This window comes from Lonchura striata, chromosome 24 (assembly GCF_046129695.1).
Source record: "Lonchura striata isolate bLonStr1 chromosome 24, bLonStr1.mat, whole genome shotgun sequence".
NCBI classification, from domain to species: Eukaryota; Metazoa; Chordata; class Aves; order Passeriformes; family Estrildidae; genus Lonchura; species Lonchura striata.
In genome coordinates, this window is record NC_134626.1 from 6,315,823 (window position 1) to 6,338,845 (window position 23,023).

Below are 23,023 nucleotides of genomic sequence, written 5' to 3' on the forward strand. Positions count from 1 at the left end.
TGTCCAATTTTAATGATTCTGTGATTCTAAGCATGCTTATGGCAGAAAATATGAAAAGGTAGGGAATTGAGGAATTCTACCTTAAACTTATTAAGTAGTCCGTTTGAAGGAAGGGGGGGAAAGAAAAAAACATCGAGGAGTCTAGCTAAATAAACTTGGAGCAAAAGTGTAGCAAGAGGTACACAAGAAAAGCTCGGGTTTTACCTCTCAGTGTACCTCCACAGCTGAGATTACTGTGACAGTGAAGATACAAGTGTGGGTCACACCTCAGCTCTGCTTTGCTATGATAATCCTCACCCTGAGCAGTGGAGGCACAGGTAAAAACTGCTTGAAAGAAGAGCAAAGTATCATCAGGAAAGGGATCCTTCCCACATGTGAGAACTTGTGAGCGTGTTGTGACAGAAAATTCCCAGCTTGCAGCCAGACCTTAGCACTGGGACTGGTGTAATTGCAGGAGGCAATAATTACACAGCTAATGAGGGATGGGGGTGAAGAGGCTGAGGCAAAGGGAGGGCGGTACTGGGGATACCGCAGAGGGTGAGAAGAGCTGGAGGTGACATACAGGCGGGAGTGCTCCGGACCGGGAATTCATGGGTACACACAGAATCACAGGATAGCTGGGGTTGGAAGGGACCTCTGGAGAAGATCCAGTTCAAGCCCGGGTCACCTGGAGCAGGTGATACAGGAACACGTACACTCGGTTCTGACAGGGCTGAGGAGTAGGCGGCGCAGTCGCAGCCCGGCGGGGCTGAGCTGAGGGCCCGGCGGGGCTGAGGCGGTGCCGGGGGCGCCTCCGGCCCCTCACGGACCCGCCGGGCGGGAATCGCCTCAGCGCCGTGGTGGCGGGAAGCGCGCGCAGCCCCGCTCCCCGCCCCCCGTTGCGCACGCGCAGTCTCGCGCGACGTGGAGGCGGTGGGGCCGGAGGGCGGGGGAGGCATTCGAAAAATGCCCGCGGCCTCCCATTGGCCGGCGGCGCCACCCGGCCACGCCCCCCCGCCTCGCGCCGCGGCTCCGCCCCTCCCCTCGGCCGCCCCCCCCCGGTCCCGCCGCCGCCGCCGCCATTGGAGGCGCCGCCGCTTTGTGTCCGCCGGGCCCGGTGAGTCCCGGCCCCGCCCGCCCCCGGCGCCGCGCCGGGCGGGACACGGGGCCGCGCCCGGGAGGCCGCGGGTGCTGCGCGCGAGGCGCGGGGGCGGCCTGACGGCGTCGCCGAAGGGGCGCCGGAACTGCCCTCAGCGCGTCCCCCCCCCGCCCTCCCTGCCCTGACAGGCCTGGGGGAGCGGGGCTGTCGTGACGGGGAGTCGCGACACGCTGCGTAGGCGCGGCTCGATGTCGCGGTGGGCTCGGTCTGGCACGGGCCCGAGGAGGCGGCCTCGGGTGGCGCCGGGCCCGGCGGGGCCTGGCGGGCTGCGGGCCCGCGGGCCTCACAAAGGAGCTGCGGGGCTCAAACACGCCTCAAGCACGCCTCTCCCGTCCCGCCGGCACAGGGCGAGCCCCGGGGAAGGTCAGCGGCGGAAGGGGCTGGCAGGGCCACGACACAATAAATAATGGCTATTTATAAACTTAGGGAGCGCCTTGGCTCCCGCCGCGGCCCTCCCGCCTTTGGCCGCTCGGCTGTGCGGTTGTTCGGGGTTTTGCCTGCACTAACTCGCTTCCTCAGCGCCCGGCAAGTGCCGCCGCTCGAGGGGAGCCTCAGCCTGGCTCGGTGTGTCTCCGCTTCCTAAAAGAGGTCGCTAATCGCCCTCGGCGCCGATAGCGATGGCTACAGACCTACGCGTGAGGCTCCCGGCACTTGCGAGTGCCTCCCTGCGCCCCGGTGCTCGCAGCCTGCTTAAGGAATGTTAATCGCCCTCCTCCCCATAGTGCTCAGGTTCTCTACGGAGAAAGCTGTTAAATTCCACTCTGCAGCGGGGCTGCTCCAGGCAGGCTTCCGTTCCTGTATCGCTATCCTTCTTGCCTCTCAAGGCTGTGGCGTGTTTTTGGGTAAAACATCGCATAGATTTAAGGAGTGAAGGAGCAGTTTCTGGGGTGGCTTTTGCCAGGTCAAGGGGGCCCCATCACCTTACCTGCTCCACCTGAGGACAGCTCCAGACTGGGAACACTTCAGAACAAATCCTTCTGTATTTTTACTCTTTTCCCACTAACCAATGTCTGCAAAACACTGGGGAACTGCGCAGCTTGTGCTACAGAAGAAAAGTTGGATTATGTGAGGTTGTGGGTGTGTTCTCTCCTTCATACAGTGTAGCAGGGAACGATCGCTTGGATAGTTTGTTTACAGATGTGGTATTTCTCGGATACTCGGGTATTTCTCACTTCTTAAGAGCCCTACTGAATTATTTCTGGGTTAGCGACCGTGTCACTTCCCCGTGCTTAACTAACTGTTAAGTGTTGCACTCTGATTTCCCAGCACGTGACTTTTGTTTGCTTTGACCATAAATAGTATTTTTAGCATCTTCAAGAAAGAGTTGGCCAGCAGTCTTTGGCAAGCAGCTCCCATTGAGGCGGGAGAGGTTCGGAAGTGCTTGTGTTTGTAAACAGCGTCCCTTCTCCATGAGAGCAGTGAGGGGAGAGGGAGGTGAGTTCAGTTCAGGAGGGGAGGTGTTTGATGGACTGGGCAGGAGAGCACAGACCTTCCTCAGGTGAGACTTCAAAAAATTGTTGGATAGAGTGGGAGATCTTTGGAAATCAGGAATGAGTAGAGGGGAAAAAAAACACATAATTCCTGTTGGGGGGAAGAACCTGGTATAAATACCTTGCAAAAAGGTGACTTTTTAAAGAATTCTCTTGTTTACCTGTGTGAGCTTTATAATTAATGTTCTTCTCAATTCATCATGCATGTTGGTCAGGCAGAAGGTCCTTGAATTGCTTTTTTGTCTTCAGAATATCTTTTCCTGTGGGTTTTTTTTTTTTTCCCTTTCAGCAGAAAGTGACATGTAAATCTTTTGGCAGCGTTTTGTTACAAGTGACCTGGGGTCCTCTGAGGATTTAAACTTCTGTGAGAGGGAATAAAAGTGTTACATTGATGAACTATAATGGGAAGTGTGGGTAGATTTCTTACAGACTGCAATGGAATAATGGCTTTTGTCATGTATAGTTTTGGCTGTAGAATAATAACTAATAGCTGAATAAGTAGTAGTTGGGAGGAGGGTTTATACTGTGGTTTTAAATTTATCTAGGCAAGGAGGAGATGGCCTATAAAGGGTTCAAACCCTGGTACGTAACACTTGCAGCCTAAATTTTCATTCAAGTGTCAGCAGTTTGTCAAAATTCATTAAGTTGGATCCTGAATTAAGATATTTTATCCAAGGCTATGAAAACTTTCAGCAGGGGATTTTTCATGTTGGAGTTGTTTTAACTTTGTGACCTGAGCTTGTTTTAAACTTAAAGCTGAACCCTGTGCATGCTAACAAGGGTGATTTCATCCCTCAGTGGCCATGAGGCATAGATAGAGTGTGTAGAATTTAGATCAAGGGCCATTCAAGCCAAAAACTGTTCAAAACTCCTAACTGTTCCTCAGAGCTTGTCACCATCATGATCCTGAGCATCAGTGTGGTGAAGGATTATTTTCAGACAGCCATACAGGCAGAAATTCTGCTTCATATTAGTCCCTTGGCTGAGGTTTCTGTGAGTTTTAGGTGTAATTTAAGTTGCTCACTGACTGTGGCTATTTGGGGACGTGAGGAAAAACCCCTGGGTGTAGGAATGGAAAATAATCCAAGCAACAGAAATGATCTGTTCTTACTGGCTTCTGTGCAGGTCAGAGATTGTTGGTGAGAGAATCAGAAACCTGTAGTGGTTTTCTGTTGAGCTGATGGTTTTTGTGTAGAGAACAGTGGAGGTAGGGCATGGGTGGTTACTTCATGGGAATTACATGGGGTTACTACATGGGGATTGGGCTGGCTTGGGGCTGCTGGTGTTGGACCCTAACAGAGACAAGGGCTGAGCTCAGCCCTGGGTCAGAGCATCAGTCTCACTCTAGTAATGTACCAATTTTTTTTTTTTTTTATCTTCAGTGAAAGGAGCATCTGTGTGCACAGAAGGGCAAGGTTTAACTTTTGCTGTGTTCTATAAAAATCAGGACAGGTTGGGTTGGACAGGGGACAAATAAGTTGGGTTGCATTCATGGCATTTGGAGTCAGAGGCTCAAATTCAACACTGAACGAAAATGTTTTCAAATGAAAATATATTTTTAGGCTTAAAAACCTCTCCTTTGGGTCTCTGAATGTAGGAATTCCTGCGGTTGGATGCTAGAACTGTGAAGGATTTTTGCTGTGCTCCCCTGGACCCTGAAGTATGGGGTTTGTTGTTCCTCCCATACCCTATGCAGGGAAGGAGGGGATGGAAATGGACACTGTAAAACAGGCTGAGGAATTGCTGCCTGGCAAGTGGGGAGCTCTGGGGGTGTGTGCTGGACCACTGCTCCCAGTTAATTGAAACAAGCTGCTCCGTGCAGGGCTCAGGTAGCCTGGAGCAGAGCCCTGGGAGCCTCCACTGCAGGAGAGCTGCAAAAGCAGACCTTGGGGCTGAATCTGGGGACATTCCAGGGAGCTGGGACACCTCCTGGGGAATGGTGGCCCTAAGGATCGGGACAAAACTTGTTGGATGCAGCAGGAGTGATGGGAATGCCAGCTGTGCTCAGCACATACGAGGGAGTTTCCAAGTGGGTTGACAAATAAGGATCAGAAGTTGGAACTAACTTTATATTCTTTATTCAATAACATATTTTATTAATCTGCAGGACTTTAGGCTGGATTAAATGACTAAATACTCCTGGGCTGATTTAGCCAAGCCCACAGGCAGCTCCATGAGCTGGAAAAGCTAAAGGATTTTTGCTGGAACGCCTCAGTGGGCAGGCAGTGGAACCCCCAGCTGAGAACTCCTGACAGACACAGTTGTATCTGAGATGTTGCTGGATTATATACTGTGACCATGTAGATACTGAGGGTTTGACAATGGATCTGCTGCTACCCGGGCTGGGTTTTTAGGGAGCAGCTTGGAGGATTTCAGGGGGACAAAGACTTAACAGAGTTGTGCAGCTTGCTGTTTAGAAGGTGATGCATTTTGGCATGTTTGATTTGGAATTGCAGAAGTATTAACATTTCCTGTGCTTTTTTTTCCTTGCAATTTCCAAGTAATTTAAATACTCTTGTGCATTATAGAGTAATAAATAATTGTCAGTAATCGATAGCCTGGTTTTTAAACCCAGTTTTACTGTGCTTTCTAAGACCTGATATCAAACAGCTGTTTTTGCTTGCATGACTTGTCAGGTTGTTGGATTTGTACCCCTTGTTGCCCTGCCTTCTAACCTGCATAAAACCTTTTTTTAGCCATTTTTGACCTCATTTCTAGGCTGGTGTCGTGTGCTTTGTACCCAGTCACATCTAAGTACATCAATCACCCCTAGGTGTCATGTGACAGTAAGGGGACACCCCACTGGACCAGGATTGGACACACTTCCTTATTTTTCCATTGCATATTTGTTTTCAGCCTGCTCACCCTACCCCGAGTCCCTGTCAGTTGGAGTTTCTGCCAGCCTGACACTTGGATTGCCATATTCAAAACCTAATTCATCCTGAAGCATTTTCTCTCAAAGGAGGTTGAAGGCTAAATTTAAAATCTTACAGCCAGCAGAAATGCAACAATTCAGATGATTTTTTTTTAATTCTTGTGTCTCTTACATTAGTGGAGGGACTCCACACTTTGGAAATATTATCAAATATGTGTTTCACCTGAAACCTCCCTTTATTTGTTCCTAATAATGTGATAGTTCAGGAGGAGACTGCTATGGAGGGTTCAGAGTAGTTCCTGAAAAACTCTCTGTATCTTTGGATCTTCCATTAGCAGCTACTCCCTGAGCTGGGAGAGTGGACACATTCCTGCTCATCTAGAAATCCAGGAGTTTGCGGGGGGCTTGTTGCTTATCAGCTCCTTGCTGGATTACCTCCTTTGGAATAACCAGTTCATGATAGTCTGGGAGCCTGTGAACCTATAGAAATCTGTAGTTTTCCTGTAGAAAAGGAGATGTAACTCTGTCAGGAGAGATTTCCTGTACTTTAGTGAAGGTTAGTATCCCAGTGGTGTTTTCACTGCTGATGTGATGATATTTTTCTGACAGTTGATTAGTTTTAAATGTTCAGTGAAATCACCCAACAGCCACCTTGAAAACTGCATCCTCAGCTGGTGGCTTCTACCCCCTTTCAAGGCACAACGTTTGTTTGATGTTTGTGTAAATGTAAAACCCAGTTGTTACTTTTTTTTATTGGGTGATGGTTGTGATTGTAGCTGTGGTTCCTGTTTAAAGTTGTCTTTTGAAATCGTGTGTCCAAGTAACAGCTGGCTTGGGTGACTTGATCTCTCCTTTACATGGATCTGGTGTATTTGGAGAGGGGAATGAGATTGTCTACATTGTCATTGCAAAACTCTCTTTTTTCACTGTATCTTTTTGATGAACTGAATTCAGGCCTGTATGTGGTTGATACTTCACGCGCAGTGCAGAAACCACTTTTGATGCCCTTGTGGAAAGAAATGAGCTGAGCAGGCACAGTCCCTGAGAGGATGTTCTCACGAGGTGGAGCTTCTGACCTGGCCCCTGGAGATCAGTGCCTTGCAGTCAGGAGGAGATTGTCCTCCTGCCCCTTTGATTCCCTGGGCCTTTTGAGCAGGAGATGATCCAGAGGGACTCAACAAACCTGAATTTCTGCTGGATCCTGGCTTGTTTGCATGTACTGTAGGCACAGAAGTGAGGAATTGTGCTTAATTGTACTCTAGAGAGCAAAAAGACTCCAGTGCTTTTTACAGTCATATAAACGAAAGGGTTTCCAGAACTTGGGGAATTTTAACTCAAAGTTGGGAGTACTGTTTTCATGCATGTGTCATGCAGGTTACACAGCTTAAAAATACTTAAACCCCAGGACCATGTCAGCTACAGTGTGGCTTGTGTGTGTTTTTAATCCCAGGGAATGCATCTTTTGTAGTCCCCAACTGATTTCCCTCTGGGGCAATCTACAGTTGGTTATTTTAGGACTCAGTTCAAAATTCTGGCATTTTTTTAAAGGGCTTTAGACTCTGCTTGCTAGAGGAAACACTGGATATTGAGCTAAAGACTGGTGAAAATTTTCTTTTTTTTTTTCCCTTTCACTTCCCACACTTGAGGAAGAAAGGTTCCTTAAAACAGGCCAGATTTTTTTAAGTGCTGTGCTAAATTCTGTATATTCTAGTTGGCAATTAGTATATTTTCACATCCTGACATTTCACAAGAAAGCTTCACTGATCTCATTTTTTTGTTTTGTTGGCATGTGGTGTGTTTTGATCTTTCTGTTTGGCCTCAGAAGAAAACATCCAGTGCTGTTGGGCTTTGCTTTCCCTGGTGCTGAGGCAAGACCAGTTCTCTGTGGGTTTTCAGAGAGTGGCTGTTCAGTTCCTGTCAGAAGTGCCTCTGACTGATTAGGGATCCCCACTGCTGAGTAATGACAGGACTGTATTTTTGGGCAAGAAAATGTTGATGTGGTACAGAGATGTGCAATGGGGAGAGCAGTGCTGAAACTGTGGTGAAAGTCAGTTTGAAAGCAGGGCTGGGGCTGTTCAAGAGGAAAATACCCAGGCTGGAGAAATACCTATTGAAAAAGAAAGTTTTGGATAAGTGCCTGCCTTCTGAGTGAAAAGAGACACCCAGAGGAGGTGAAAACGGGGGCATTTGGCTGTCTCTCTGTCAGGAGGGGAGGAGGCCAGGCTGAGCTTGATTTTTGGATGCAACTGGGACAAGTCCAGCCGTGGTCTGCTGGAGGTGAGGCTTTGCCTCTGAGGATACTCAGAAGCTTTTTAAAGGGAATGCTGAGAGGAAGTGAATGAACCAATGAATCCTGGTTTTGTGATGGAATTAGTGGAGCCCCTCTCTAGGAGAGACCAGTGCAGGCAGATGGGCAGCAGGTAAGAAAGGCTGTAAAAGCATAATAGTGGTAGGGGCTGAGACTTGATGAGGGTTAAACTAAGCTTAACCCATTTGTTATCCACGACAGTGCATGTGTTTGGAGCAAAGCTTTTGCAAGCTTATGCTTTCTGGTAGAAGGCATGAGACTGTTCTTCTGATTGTCTTTTTTTTTTTTTTTTGTCAAAAGATGTCTTCATTTCTTTAAATTGCATGGAGTATCGTTTGAGGGAGCATGGCTTGGGTTCCCAATGCTTGTATCTTGTGCCTGACAGATGTAATGGTGTAATGCCTTAGCTCCAGGTGCCAGCTCCTGCTTTTACCCAAAGTCTCTGAGTTCCCTCATGCAGGGCACAGTGCAATGACTGCTTCTCATCAATGCTTGCCCTTAACTTAAAGAGCCTTTTTATCTTTCAGCCATCTTCTAATGGAGCAGGTCTGGCTTGCACCTTTCCCATTTCTGCTCCACCTATAGCTTACCAGTTTGCACACATGTTTTAGCATCTTTGTTGAATGCAAGTGTTTGTCAGTTGTGTTAGTCATGAGCTGTAAGTCATTTTTCCTTTTCTTTTTAATCTTTAATTTGATAGATACATGGATGCAGATGTTTTTGTTTTGTTAATTTTTACACCACATCTTTTCTGTACTTTAGGTTGACTCCTCACTGCACTGTGAAAGCCATTAGGAAAAAGTCCTTGGGGTTAAAACGTGGGGCTCCACAGTTACCTGCACTTGGGTCTAGAAATTAATTTAAATGTCGACTGATCTATCTGAAGCTGAACCCGTGCATCATAAGGCGCTTCCACTCTTAACGGGAGCTCAGCTGATCCACACGGACAAGTTAAGTGAGGTAGGGGCTGGCCCTTTCTCCAAGCTTGCCCTTGGATCAGTCCTTGGCTTCCAGTCCTGCTCAAGGTTACTCAGTACTCTTTCTGCCCTGCTTCTAGGAAACTCAGCTGGGAGTCTAACAAACTCTGCTTCCCCTTCCCTGCTTTCCCTGAGTTGATATACCTGTCAAAATCCTCAAATGCTCATCTCACTTAATTTGGAATTGAAATTATTTCTTTTCTAACCATAAAATGTGGAACTATCCTCTCCTAGTATGCTTTGAAGAAGCTGGTTTGAGGGCTACTGTCTTTTAACATCCTAAAAAATCCAAACCAGAATATTTCTACCTATGCTGCTTTGATTTACTTTAATCCCTTTTCAAAACTTTCTGATTCTTTCCAGCATCTGTGCTGATTTTCACATGCTTTTTGTAGAAAGTAGAAGACGACACAATGCCAATCCGCCGCTCGGTGAATGCTTCGTCCCGGGAAACTCCTCCCAAAAGCAAACCTGCTGAAGGGGAAGAGGTCAAAGCAGGTACAGTCATGGCTCTAGAGGGGGTTCATATACATCCAAACATAGGCTGGTTCTGAAACTCCTGGAAAACCCTACAGCCAGGATGCAAATATTATTAATGTTTGGCTCCCTGTCACAGGCTTTTCCAGGATTTGTGTTTTGCAGACACTGTTTTCAGTCTGAACCCACTTGTTTTGTCTTTCATACCCTGTATCACTCCAGACATGAAAATATGGCTAAATATTGTCCCTTTTAAGTTTGCACATCCTTTAGGGTAAAGAAATTATGAAATTTCAGTAGCATCAGAAAGATGGTTTGAGATCAAAAGGTGGAGTTAATGAATGGAAAAAGAGTAGTCCATTTTTTTTTCAATTTTTCTGAGTAAAAATGTTTTACCACAACGTGTCATGCAATGATATTAACATGACTGGTCTTAGCAGCTTGGCCTCAGTGTCCCAGAATGTGTCATTTCACTACTGCAGTCAATTGGTTTCACTGACTTTATCCTATTTGATGTCACAAATTAAAAAGACTGCCTACAAAACTTACTCTTAATTCACTGTGTATTTTAAAGGCCTCCATGGAAAAACTGCACAGGAATGGATCAGAAATGCTTAAGCTGCACGGAGCAATGTTGGTGGGCAATTATTTATCCAAAAAGTCTGGAATTTCAGTTTATATGCATTTTATCTAGTAGGCAGCCCAGTCTCTAAGGCCAGTTCTCAGCTAAATGTACTTTTAGGTATTTTTTATTTTTTTATTTCCTTGGTAAGTTGATTTCTGACTGGATTTGATCCTTCTATCCAAGTGCTCCTGCCAATGCACGTGCCACCCAAAACTTTGCCAAGTCTGGGAAAATGTGATGGAATTGTAATTATCCCTCAGGTGCTTTTGTGTTTGAAAGCAACTGGGTCATAAGCAAAGCTACTTCTTAGAATCAACAGCAACTTGTGGAGTTAAGAGAAGAACACTGTTAGAACTGGCTAATTGTGAAAATATTGCATGATGTTGTTTGTAGTTATTCTGGCATTTGAAGGCTGACTGGACCTTTGTGGAAGCTCTTTTCAGTACTTTTCTTCACTTTTTAAATTGCTTTTAAATAACACATTTAAGTTAGTGAAAATAAATTGGTGGGAAATAATTAGTGGGGTATGTTCTTAAGTTTGGGTTTTGTTCCCTCTACCTTCCTAGAGAATAAAAGCTGGTTTTGGATGGTAAATTCATGCTTTTTCACATTTTCTAGATGCAGAAGTCACCTCTGAGGAATCTGCCTCTGCTGGAGAAGAGCAAGAGACTGAAACCTTGCCTGCTGCATCCAGTGAAGCAGAACAGCCAAAGGAACCTGAGAATGAAGGGAAGGAGGAAACAAAGTCCTCAGAAGAAACCAAAAAGGAGTAAGGCTTACTTGGTGCTGAATTCAGGGATTTGGGTAGGATTCTGAAGGAAGTCAGGCTCTACAGAGAGAAAAGATGGTGGGAGAGAAAAGGAAAATGAGTGCCATAAGGTGCATCTCCTTAAGATACTTTAAGGAAGAAGCTCCTGATCACGTGGAGCTGCTGTTCTCAAACATGTGAAGCTGAATACCAATACAAGGTCTCTCTTTTACTAATAGAAACATCAAAGTAGTCTTTAAGTTACATTAATTTAAATAATGTCAGATGTTCTGGGCTTTTTTTTTTGTTGTTGTTGTTCTTGTCCTGCTTGTTGGCTTGTTTTAGTGCCTCCTGTCTTACTATTGCTCTGCATTTTCCCTAAGTGAGAAGGATCAGACTAAGGAGAAAGAGAAGAAGGTGAAGAAGACCATCCCTGCGTGGGCTACGCTCTCTGCCAGCCAGCTGGCTCGGGCACAGAAGCAGACTCAGATGGCAGCCACCTCCCGGCCCAAAATGGATGCGATTTTAACTGAGGCCATCAAGGTCAGCAGGACACAAATGTGGTTTTTATTCAATCTGTGTTCTAAAACACACAATTTCAGCTTGCTGAGGTGCAGGTGACAGTGCTGTGTATTAGTAGGAAGCTGCATGTGTAAGATGGCTGTGCTTGTTCTGGAAGCCCATGGAGCTGACATGTGAGTCCATGAGGGTGATGAGGGGCCCCGTAGCTGATATCTTTGTTTAGAATTTGTTTCCCTCCCTAATTACATGATGAGGAACAGCTAGGATGGCATAACCTTGTTGATTGCTGTCATAATTTTGTTTGCTGTGCCTCCTAGCCATATTTGACTTCATTTACCTGCATTCATCCATCCATTTGATACATGTGCTTTCTTTCAGCATTAACTTACTCTAACTCAGTACAGATGGAGATACTGTAAACCTGCATTCCAAAGTCTTGGTTTAGTTGGTCCTGGTTTACTCTATCCCTCCTGACTGTCAGAGGAGATCTCTGCTGTTGTAGCTGTGCTGCTGCCCCCCTCTAAGGCTTGGTCGCTCCCTTCAGAGGAGGCGGGGACTCCACCCGCCTTAATTGCAAGATGGCCTTTCCATCTATCTTCAAAAGATGAACGTTACTAAAACAACTTCACTAGGTTTTGCTAGTTTTGCTAGTTTACTGATGTCAATCCTCCATCTTCTTAAAAAAATAATTGGCAGGTTGTCCTGGCTTAATGATTACTCAGTCTGGCATTAATAAAATGTTAGTAAATCAGTTGTGCAGTGCTGCAAAAGGTAACTATTTGTATTTTAAGACATTCTGTGTGAGGGCTTCAGAGCAGGGCAGTAGTAGATATGTGCTTGCTGTGCTGCTTTTGTGTTGTTTGTGTTGCTCTTCAGCTACCCAGAAGAGGAAAGTTAAGTATTTTGTTAGTCATGTTTTATACTTGATTCACAGTGGGGAAAAGGCCAGTCCTGGCACCCTGTGGTGGCCTGTGTGCATCAGTCCGATCTCTGTTCTTCCACCCCACTCAGGATAGTTCCAGTGTAGGTGGTTTCTGATGTTTTGTGTCTGTTTCAGGCCTGCTTTCAGAAGAGCGGTGCCTCGGTCGTTGCAATAAGGAAATACATCATCCACAAATACCCTTCCCTGGAGCTGGAGAGGAGGGGATACCTCCTGAAGCAAGCACTGAAAAGGGAGCTGGAGAGGGGAATCATTAGGCAGGTAAGAGCTGCTTTGTGGAGATGGCATTGCTGAAGAGGGACTATTTCCAAGGGCCTGGAGTGCCAGGACAAGGGGGAATAGTTTCATAGTGCCAAAGAGCAGAGTTAGATGAGGTATTGGAAAATGATCCTTCCCTGGGGGGTGAGGAGGCCCTGGCACTGGCTGCCCAGAGCAGCTGTGGCTGCCCCATCCCTGGCAGTGTTCAAGGCCAGGTTGGATGGGCTTGGAGCAACCTGGGATAATGGAATGTGTCCCTGCCCACGGCAGGGGTAGAACTGGGTGATTTTTAAGATCCCCTCCAGCCAAAACCATTCCATGGTTTTGGGAACTGCATAGGAATTCCTTAACTCCATTAGAAAGTCTGTGGAATGAGCATGTTCCCCCTCGTGGAGGTTCCTCAACCTCTGTCACTGCTTTGTTGGACACTGGCAGGATTTCAGCACTGTTGTGTCAGTTGCATTCTCGACACCGTTGGTTTTTGTGCAATTCCTGCCATTTCTGGGTGTTGTGTCACACAGCATTGCAGCAGCACATGAGTCCCACAGTGTCACTTTTGCAGCAGTGTGGGTTTTAACACTTTAATTTTTGCCTGTGTTATCTGTCAGGATCTCCTGGTCAGCACAGCAGAGTATGTCCCAATGTCTGGCTGCAGTTTCTGATCTTACTGAAGTTTCAATGGGTTCAAGTCAGGCCTCTGCCATAAAAACCCACTGCAGGGTGACAGTGCATTCAAAATCTGCATCATGATAAGTTCCTCTCAGGTTGTTAGTATCCTGAGTTACTCTGTTACTTTCTCTTGAACCAGGTGAAAGGAAAGGGAGCTTCTGGGAGCTTTGTGGTGGTGTCTAATGCAGGAAAAACTGTTCCAAAATCCAGAGACAGAAAGGTAAGATGGATCATTTTAAACAACACTCTGAAATGTACTGCACTGAAACACATGTACCTTACCCAACATTCTCAACCCAGTGTTCTCTTCCTTCCTGTGCTTTTTCTCCCCAAGTACAGCAATTAAAACACTCATCCCACTGGTATCAGAAAGCTACTGTGAGGAATTAAACCCAAGTCGAATGATCAAAATCTCAGTTTTAAAATGTTTACATTAACCCCCTAGGCTTTGGTTCAGAGACAGAAAACTGAATTACCATGAAACTCTTCTTCTGTCTTTACTAGGCAGAGAGAAGTGCTTCTCAGGTATTGGAAGAGAGTTTTATGGTACTGCTCTGTGTGTTTTACGTGTTGTGTAGATAAAGGGAAGTCTTTAGGACTGAGAGGAATGTTTTCCCATCAGCTTTGAGGACAATGGGAGGAAGAAGAAAATATCTTAAGGCTTCTGGAAGAAAGCTGCTGATGCTTGGTGTTGTTGGGAAAGAGGATGGTTTATTGAGCTTCACAGTTAGTTGTGGTCCCAGCACTTCTGATCTCCACTCCATGCTGTGTTGAGTGTGTGAAACACATTCCTAACGCTGCAGTTACAAAATGTTTAGCTGGAATTGCCAATCCCTTGGGATTAGACAGGTGACATTAGACATGTAACACCTTGGTGGTCAGCTCTTGCCTCCTGGTGAGACCAAAAGCCCTAAAATTGAACCTGGTATAGGGCCCTGGAAGAAACTAATTGTAGTGGAATTATTGAGCTCTTAAACAGAGCTCACTGGCTCCATAAGAAGTGTGAGCAAGGCAGCTGATACCTGCTGACACATCACCTCTCTCTGCAGCATATGGGTGTCTTTGTTACCAGTTACTTTCTCTGCGTTGCAGCAAAGCAAATGTTTTGGATGAATTTGGCTGTCAAGGGAGCAGCTCCCTCACCCATTGCACTGTTTGCAGAGCTGCTGTTCAGCATCAAATCACTGAACTTCAGCACATTTTCTGTATAAAGCACAGACCATTTTTCCCTAATCGTCCCCTCTCATAGTAACAAAAGTGGTGGAGGAAAACTCAGAAGGGAATGTTGGCTTCAATCAAGATTTTATTGTGTTATTTGGAAAAAAAATAAAAAGAATCCTGTTTAACTGTTCATTTTGGGGAAGAAGACTTGATTTATGTAAACAAATTCTGTCTTTGAGTTTTAAGTTTTGTGTCAGCATGTATCATCATCTTCACAGAAAGGGTTATAAAGCATTGGCACAGAGGATCCAGAGAGTCACCATCCCTGAAATTCTTAAAAAAACCTGCAGATGTGGCACTTGGGAACATGGTCTGGTGGTGAACATGTCAGTGCTGAGTTAATGTTTGGACTTGATGATCTTGGAAAGCTTTTCCAGACTGAGTAATTCTGTGATTCTATGATTTTTCTTCTGTCTCACTGAAGTGTGGCAGAGGAAACCATCTATAGCAAGAGGAAGGAAGTAATTAAAAATACAGATGTTAGGTACTCAGCAATTTTTATTTGTAAAGTCTTTCTAAAACTCCTATGACAATTCAGCCAGATTTTCTGTATATCTCTTAAGCTGCAAACTGTTTTAAGTTGATAAAGAACTGCCTTACAGCTCCTGAGTTTCCAGCTCAGCAGCCAATGGCAGGAGCACTTATCCCCACATGTGCATTGCTGGTTCAAAAACCCAGAGTTTTAGGCCCTGCTGATGCATACAAGTCTGTGTGTTTCAGAAAAGCACTTCTGCTCTGAGCACAGAGCAGCAGGTGAAGCTGGAGGACGTCCTGCCGCTGGCCTTCACCCGCCTGTGTGAGCCCAAGGAAGCTTCTTACAGCCTGATCAAGAAATATGTGTCTCAGTATTACCCCAAACTCAAAGTAGATATAAGGTAAGTCTGGAGTTGCTTAAGGAAGCAGAGGACTGGGGAAACTGGGCCCTCCTCTGGTTCTGTCTCATTTCTCAATGATTCAATCTGGTAGGTAAGCCAGGTGCTGCTCTGAGTTGCAGGGCCTGTGGGAAAGCTTGAGGAAAAGCTGTGCCTTTTCCTGCATCCCTCCACATCCCATCTTTGTTCCTGACACCACCAGCAGTGCTGTTCTGCACACCTTAACGATACCCACATCCCTTTACTGCCTGGATGTGAAGGGCTCTCCTTGGAGTCTCATGCTCCTTGGATCTGGATGCTTTAAGGCAGCATGTATGTACAGTAATCTTTAAGCTGACCTGTGTGGAGCAGATTGAAGCTTGGGAAGCAAAACTAGGAAAAGCCTGCGTGTCACCTGTAACAGGGTTTTGTCAGCCCTTGTTTGCCTGTGAGCTGAGTGCCCACCACATCCAAATGTGCTGCTCAAGGTGAGTGGACCCTTGGCAGGGCCGCGTGCCCGGAGCTGCTGTGACACTGAGCCCACGCCGCTGCTCAGCTCCCAGCGTGGTGCCCGGGCAACGAGCCTCGCTGACAGGTCTCCATGTAAAGTGTCTGCATGTAGGCAGACACTCTAAGTGCTGCTCTGCTCACACGCTGCAAAGCTCTGTTTCTCTGTTTGTTTTTGGAGCTGTCAGTGTGTGTCAGTAAAGCTTTCTCCTCCTGTGTTTCAGACCCCAGCTGCTGAAGAATGCCCTGCAGAGAGCTGTAGAGAAGGGCCAGTTAGAGCAGATCACAGGAAAGGGAGCATCTGGGACATTCCAGGTCAGAGACTGGGTTCAATCCTTATTGACCACAAGCCTCGGATGTCAGTTACTGCGCCCTGTCCCCTGGTTTCCCTGGGTTGCCATTTCTCCAGCAGTCTGACATGCTCAGTGCTTGTCCAGCTATGAAGCAGTAGGCCTCTTGTTCTCCTCTTGGTCTCCATTTCAGGAGCAGACCCCTGTTCCCTCGCTGAGCGTGCTGCATGCACTGCTCAGCTCTGACTCACCAGCACAATAGGGAGCTGGTGTGGTAAGCTTTCCTTTCCATCCCTCACTGGAAGTGCAGCAGGTACCCCAGATGCCCGCAACATCTTTTACTCATGTGTGTGCCACGGAAATCTCTTGGGTACATTTGGTCCGTGGGATGGAGGAAGATGTGATTTATTTTGCTCTTTCCTCCCCTGAGCAATAAGCCCTTAGACTGCCACGTCTTTGCAGTGTATTTGGGAGCTGGGCTGAGGTGTTGCTGATAAAGCCCCCCAGGCCAGCTGACTGACTAGGCCTGTCCTCCCACCTATAGCTGGGAGAGCAGCGTTCCCTGTGCAGTGTTTTAATATTAAACATATCTGTGCTAATGCAGGAGCGCCGACCCACCTGGTGCAGAGGAGCTTGTCCTGACCTGGTTTGGGAGAATTTTGTCTTGATGCTTTTCTCTTCCTCCTTGGAAAATAGCTGAAGAAATCAGGGGAGAAGCCCCTGCTGGGTGGGACTCTGATGGAAGATGCCATCCTGTCTGCTATTGCGGCCATGAATGAACCGAAGACCTGCTCCACCACAGCCCTGAAGAAGTATATCCTGGAAAATTACCCAGGGACCAACTCCAACTTGCAGGGTAAAGTACTGATCCCTGTACCACTTCTATTCTGCATGCTGAGAGTCCTGCAGCTGCAGATGTGCCTGTGCAGCACCTTTAAACTGCTCTGTTGAGCTTGCAGGGAGCTGCAGCTGCTCAGCCCTTTGTGCTGCAGAGATGCTCTGTGGTTTTTGTTCTATCAGTTGCTTTCAAGCCAGTTCCTGAGACAGAATGCATGATTCTCTTGTCTATAGCCAGGAAGGGGGAATAGTATTTAAGTACTTCATTGTTCTTAAATCATCAAGTTGATTTCATATCTCTCTGCTTTGAAAGGGACAGCAGCTTGGCATCAATGCAGTTCCTAATTGCTTTTTATTTAGAGAACTTGTGTAGTTTAACTTTTTTTAAAAATTCATGAGCACCTCTCTTACTGATTTGTTTGAGACCCTACTTTGCATCTGATTTTTAAAAGGCCAAGCAAATAAGGAGAAAGCCAATTGTATTCTGTTTGGAAGGGTGATTTGGCATGTCTTTGTTCCCAGGAGTGACACTAATGTCTGGTTTGACTTTTGCTTGAGCAGAGGCTTTCAAGCAGATGTTCTGGTGGCTTATTTGGGTTATTTGGGCTGAGCCCCCATGCAATTGGATGATGCTGGAGGTCCGTAGAGACAGACTGGGGTCACAGTGGTCTCTGCTCAAACCTGAACATAGATCAGTTTGTTCCTGTGGTGTCACTGAGCTGGTGCCATTCCTCAGGAGCAGAGAGGAGATTTCTGATCCCACAGTCTTTACCTGGAGCTGGAGCACAGCATCAACACAGCTGTTTGGTGCAGGGTTACTGACACACAGCACAGGTTCCAGGACTAAGAAGCTGCCCTGAGGCCTTCTGCCAATTAGAAATTAATGTTGGGTGTGACTTGTTAATCTTGGGCCAGGGAAAATAGGTTCCAGTCTTCCTAAGCTCTCCCATGGTTTATTTTCAGGACCATTGGAAATGTCCCTGGTCCTTAGGGCCTGTGTTGAGCCAGCCTCCAATGCTTGTCACTCCTGCAAGGCCAATAAGGAAATCTCAGCTTGCAATCTGTTGTTTTCTTTCTCCTTCCATTACATAAAAGGAATTTTGATGATCTCTGCTTTGTTCTGAGAGAACTAGAGGAAGATCTGGTGAGATGTGAAAAGCAGGCGGGTACACACTGCAGAGCACAGCTCTGCTGTCTCCCCCAGTTTATGCCTCATCTCAGAACTGGACTTGACTGGAGTCAAATCCCTTGCATGCTGTTATTGACCTTTGATACCCAGAGTAAAACCTGCCTTGTGGTTATAAAAACTTTGGAACATACTTGAGAGTAAACCTTGTTTTTTCCTGGGAGCTCAATATGTAAATGGCCCCTCTAATTCAAGCTGAAAATGTTTCTGAACTGACTAAAGAACCCAAGACCTTTGCCAGAGACAAAGATCCCCTGTATTTGCACAGTTTGAGTTTCAGTTCTTACACAGTACACAATGGAATGGCTGGAATAAAAGTCTGGAGTAAGAAGTTCATTTGTTGTATTTCTAGACCAGATATTTTACCCTTTAAAAAGCAAAACACAAAGCAAACCACAGTATGGGGAAAGATGCAGCACATACAACATTTAGGATATGAGGAGATCAAAACCAGGGTAAAAGGCTTGTTTTAAAACACACTTTAGAGGACATTCTGAGACCTGGGTTAAATCTGGACAGTGGTGGTTACATGGTGCTCCCAAATGACTTATGAAGGAGCATCCCATGATCATGACATTGGACATGTGCACTGTTCTCGATTCCTTCTTTTGGAGAGTTTAAAGCCACTCTTACAGGTGCTCAGGAACAATATCTTGTATCTTGCTCAAATTGATGGAGAGGATTTCCCATCCTGACTCCAGCTCTGATTTCAGAGGACACAGTAGAGAGCAGTAAGATCAGACAAGAGTATAAAGATAGTAACACAACCTTTCTCTGATTTCTTTTTCACAGTGCATCTACTGAAGAGAACCCTGCAGAAATGTGAGAAGAATGGCTGGATGGAGCAAATTTCTGGGAAGGGCTTCAGTGGAACCTTTCAGCTTTGCTTCCCTTATTACCCCAGGTAAAGATCTGGTCTGTAAAATTATGTTCAGGAGTTTTGCACAGCTCAAGTATCAGAGCTGAAGATCATGAGCCAACCTCCTATTTACAGGGAAGTTGTGGAGGGTTTAATCACTGGTGAACTGCCACATTGTCATCCATATTCTGGATAATGGCATTACACGGGTGAACAGAAAGCTGACTTCATTAGGAAGGGAAACTTTTAAGGGCTCAGTGTTCTCAGGTAGTCTGTTGTGCTGATTTTGTTGCAAGTTGGGCTATTTCATTGTTCTGTGCTAAAACCAATTCACCTGAGCAGGGACTGGGGTGGGTTCTCCATGCCAGGATGCTCCTAAGGAGCAGGACCCAGATGTTCCTTCCTTAAGGGTGGAGAAGTGGGAGGAGGGAGGATGACCTAGTTTAGTTACTGAGTCTAAACCAGCCTTTCTTCTCCTGTGAGCTGATACTGTGCTGGGCCATGTGGAGACCTAGGATGAGGCCTTGGTGTCCCAGAAAGAGCCAAATGGCAGCACAGTCATTGAAGTGCCTGCTCCCCAGCCCCCTTTATTGCACATGTGAGCCCCCACAGCTTCAGCCATGCTTAGCTGCTGGGGTCTGATCCTGCCCCTTTGCTGTTCCTCTCCCTGGGTTCGCAGGGAAGGAGCAATGAGGGATAGGAAAAATGGAGAAATGGAGAAGGGACAGCTTAGGGCTGGTACGTTCCCAGGCTGTCGTGTTTCTGCCATTGCAGAGACTAAATAACCTTGGTTTGGGACAGCAGCAATCACAGAATTCCTGGGGGTATTTCTGGATTGGACTAAAGCTGTAACCTTAGGGGGAAGCTGCAGTGCCAGAGGAGAGCCAGTGTTACCCGGGGCTTGCTTACCCTGGAGTTGTGCCTTAGAAGCAAATCATGCCCTGACCAGACCCCTCTTGTAGCCCAGATGTGCTCTATCCAGAGAAGCAGCAGGATGAGGATTCTGAGGAATCTGATGAGGAAGAAGAGGAAGAATCTGAGGAGGAAGAAGAATCTGAAGAGGAAGAGTCTGAGGAGGAAGAGCCACCACCAAAGAAGAGGTATGGCAGCATGAGAGCTGTGTGGGCTCCTTTGGATGAAATAAATGTCTGTCACAGCTGTAGAGTGCTCAGGTGTGTGTGTGTTCTTGGTATGGTCACCTATCCACAGGTGTTGGCAGGAGTTTCTAATTATTCCTTATTCCAGAGGTACTGACCTCCCCCATTCCATAATTTGAAGCCTTCCCTTTTCTCCTCCAGATGAGAGAGAGCCTGTGTTTATTCTTTGCATTGCCTTTAGTCTCCTGCTTTAGAAAGTGTGATGTTTTGCATGGAAATTTTTATATTTATTTTTTCCTTAAAATAATTCATCCCTACAGTAATTATTTGCAGCTCTGTAGCCAGATATGAGACCAGCCTCACTCAGAATTTGGACTTAATATGAGTGTTGTTTGTTAAGTAATAAAATCCCATTTAGAGAGAGAGATAGTGCTTAGGGCTCTTAATTGTTCTGACAGCTGACTGATTCACTGTCATTATTTATATGTTTATTTGCCTAACAAAGGGGTTGTAAGCTGGCAGCTCTGTGGAGATGGGAAGTGCTCAGTGTAGAGCTACCAGAGGAGCTCTTGCTCTTTGGGATTTAGCTCATGGAATGTGCTGGCAAAGGACAGGGATGCCAAGATGTGCTTCATTTATGCAAATTGCTGACAGCAGCTCTGCTCTGGGTACCGTTTGTGCCTCCACTGAGTTTCTGTGCTGTCTCTTCCTGACAGGATGCAGAAGAGACCACCCCCCAAATCCCGGAGCAGGGCCCCTCCGATGAAGCGAAGAGAGTCCAAACCCAAGCCAAGGAAAACCCCCACCCCCCGCCGGGGCAAAGCAAAGCCCCCTCCCAAGGTCAAAACCCCTGCTAAGAAAGCCAAACCAGCAGCCCCAGCCATCAAGAAAGCCTCCAGTGGCAGCTCTTCTAAGAAACCAGCAGCCAGTGGAAGGAAGGAAGTGAAGCCCTCTGCCAAGGGCAAATCTACCATGAGGAAATCTCTCCGGGCAAAAAAGTAAAATGTTTCCAGTGTCAGGGAATCCCATGGTCAAATCCACAATCTTGTTTTATAAGTCAACGTGCATTTGTATTTTAGTTCTGATGCTTAAATACTTCTTTAATTTTTTTTTAATTTTTTTTTCTTGAATGATGGGGAAAAGCTGAAAACTAAATCAAACCAACCCGAGCATTCATTAGATCTCAATGCTGTGCCTCGTGCCTACCCCTCCCCTGGAACGAGTCATCTTTACTTTCTGCAATAATTTTAGGACTTTTCTAGGACGTCTCTAATCTGTACATTTATGGTGTTCCACGTGGGTTTCAGGGGGGAGGGTGGCTTTTAAAACAATTCTTCAAAGAAGATCTTTATATCTTTAGACAGCAGGAACAAGATGATTGGGGGAATGTGATTCTTTACTGAGAAGGTGCCATGGCAGAGGAGTCCTCCCTAGATCCCTGCATGCCGGGGTCCTTGGCGCTCCCATGAGGGAGCTGTGTACAGACAGCACTTGCACTGAGCCCCGAGGTGCTGCTCTCCTCAGCCATGGGCCCAGGGGTGGCTGCTGAGTTGGATCCTTGGCGTCTCCTGAGGGTCTGATGCCAGAGGGGCTCCAAAAGGGGCAGCTCTTGGTTAGGCGGGTGATTTGAATTAGTGTTTCCACACCACATCTGTTACCTTAAAACCAAAATATATCAAAGTCTTCTTGAATCCAACTTTGAAATGTTTTTAAGAGATGAAAAGCCTGAGTTTGTCACCTTTTGTTTACCCTTTTTTAAAGAGAAGTTGGAAAGCTATACAATTGCTAATGTAGAGATGTTGATAAGTGAAGAACATGCGGTTTGCTAAAATAAAATGAAACTAGATTCCAGGCCTGCTTTCTATGTCCATTCTCTCCTCGCCCCAGCTTCTCCTCCTGGAAAGGTAGAGAAGAGGGAATACAGTCACCACGGATTGCTGCAGAGGCAGATCTTTGTTCAAAGTCAGCATGATTTAGCCTGAGCCACCGCCAAGCTCTGTAGTTGGACCAACTCCTGACCTTTTTCTTCCTTGGTTTCTCTGGAGACAAAGGTGAGTGAGAAAAAAAAGCTCTGTTGCAACCTCTTGCTGGTCCTCTTCTCCCCTTATCACTGAGGACAAAAATCCCAGCTGAAACCTTCTCCCCCAGCCCTGCTCCACAGAGCAGCACCTGCCTTCAGAGCTCACCACCTCCCCGCTCTGCCAACCTGGGGCAGCGATGCCAATGGAACCTGACAGTCTCCAACGTGCTGCTGTAAAGAGCTGTGAGGAGGGGAGTTACACAGAAAGGGAGAAAACAGCTTCATTGAATTTATTCTTTTCAGCTGCTGTCTCAGTGTGCTACCTCTAGCTGGGAGTTAAAAAATTCCTGTAGAAATGGCCTAAATTGTTCCCAGCCCTGTAAGAAGGGTACAAACAGCAGGTTAGAAATCACAGCTGATGGGAAACAGAGTGAAAGCTCTGATCAAAGAATGATCCACAGGAATGTAAAGCAATTAGGAACATTAGTTAATGGCTTGTTCCTGGGGCTTCTTGTACCAAAGCCATGGGGTTTGTTGCCATTGTGGTGAGATGAATTGGAGAAGCTTTTCAGTGTTGGCATATTTATGGGGAAAAGGAGTCTTCACCCCAGTGCTGGCCTTTTTCAACCTCCCTCCTCCCAGTGGCATCCCCACACCAATAATCCAATGAGTATTTGTTAAAACACTGCTCTGGATGACACAGTTTTCTCACATCCAAGTAGGAGCACCTTGATTTAAGAGCTGTGCCAAAACCTTGGTCATCACCAGACTCTGGCTGTGGTTTGAATTAAGTGATTTCTGCACACCAAGCCATAAAAAGCCACAGGGCTGGTTGTATTTAATCCAAAGGAGTGGTCCTTTCTTCCCAGGAGCAGTGACTGGGATTGAATGGGCAAGTCTTTGCTGCCAGCAGAGCAAACGCTGTCTGTGGGGTTTGTGCCTGCTCTGCCCCTCACTCTTCCCCAGTCTCTGTTTCCTGGCCAGACTGGGCTCCATTATGTTGTTTCTTCAGCCCCATCTGTCCCTTTTTTTTCCTTCTACGGTTTCTCTGCTGTCGATGATGGGGTGGCTCTGCCATCGCAGCTCACAGTGTCTTGAAGCAGCTGGTGCTGGCAGTGGCCCAAGGGC

The 23,023-nt window shown here is 46.5% G+C and overlaps 1 protein-coding gene across 3 annotated transcripts; it reads left to right on the top strand.

Moving 5' to 3' along the window:
* The first annotated feature begins 1,027 nt into the window (after positions 1–1,027).
* Positions 1,028–21,726, top strand: HP1BP3 (heterochromatin protein 1 binding protein 3). 3 transcript variants are annotated; one of them, XM_021537891.2, is made up of 13 exons: positions 1,034–1,096; positions 8,574–8,771; positions 9,184–9,286; positions 10,509–10,659; positions 11,022–11,181; positions 12,218–12,361; positions 13,167–13,247; positions 14,969–15,123; positions 15,831–15,921; positions 16,593–16,752; positions 18,712–18,823; positions 19,741–19,878; positions 20,592–21,726. In XM_021537891.2, exons 2-13 carry the CDS (start codon positions 8,676–8,678, stop codon positions 20,875–20,877), a joined length of 1,677 nt encoding a protein of 558 aa, XP_021393566.1. In that variant the 5' UTR covers positions 1,034–1,096; positions 8,574–8,675; the 3' UTR covers positions 20,878–21,726. The 3 variants fall into 3 exon arrangements, with proteins under 3 accessions (XP_077644315.1, XP_021393566.1, XP_077644316.1); XM_077788189.1 differs by lacking the exon at positions 8,574–8,771 and having other exon boundaries at positions 1,028–1,096; XM_077788190.1 differs by lacking the exon at positions 8,574–8,771 and having other exon boundaries at positions 1,056–1,096; positions 9,152–9,286.
* Positions 21,727–23,023: the final 1,297 nt, after the last annotated feature.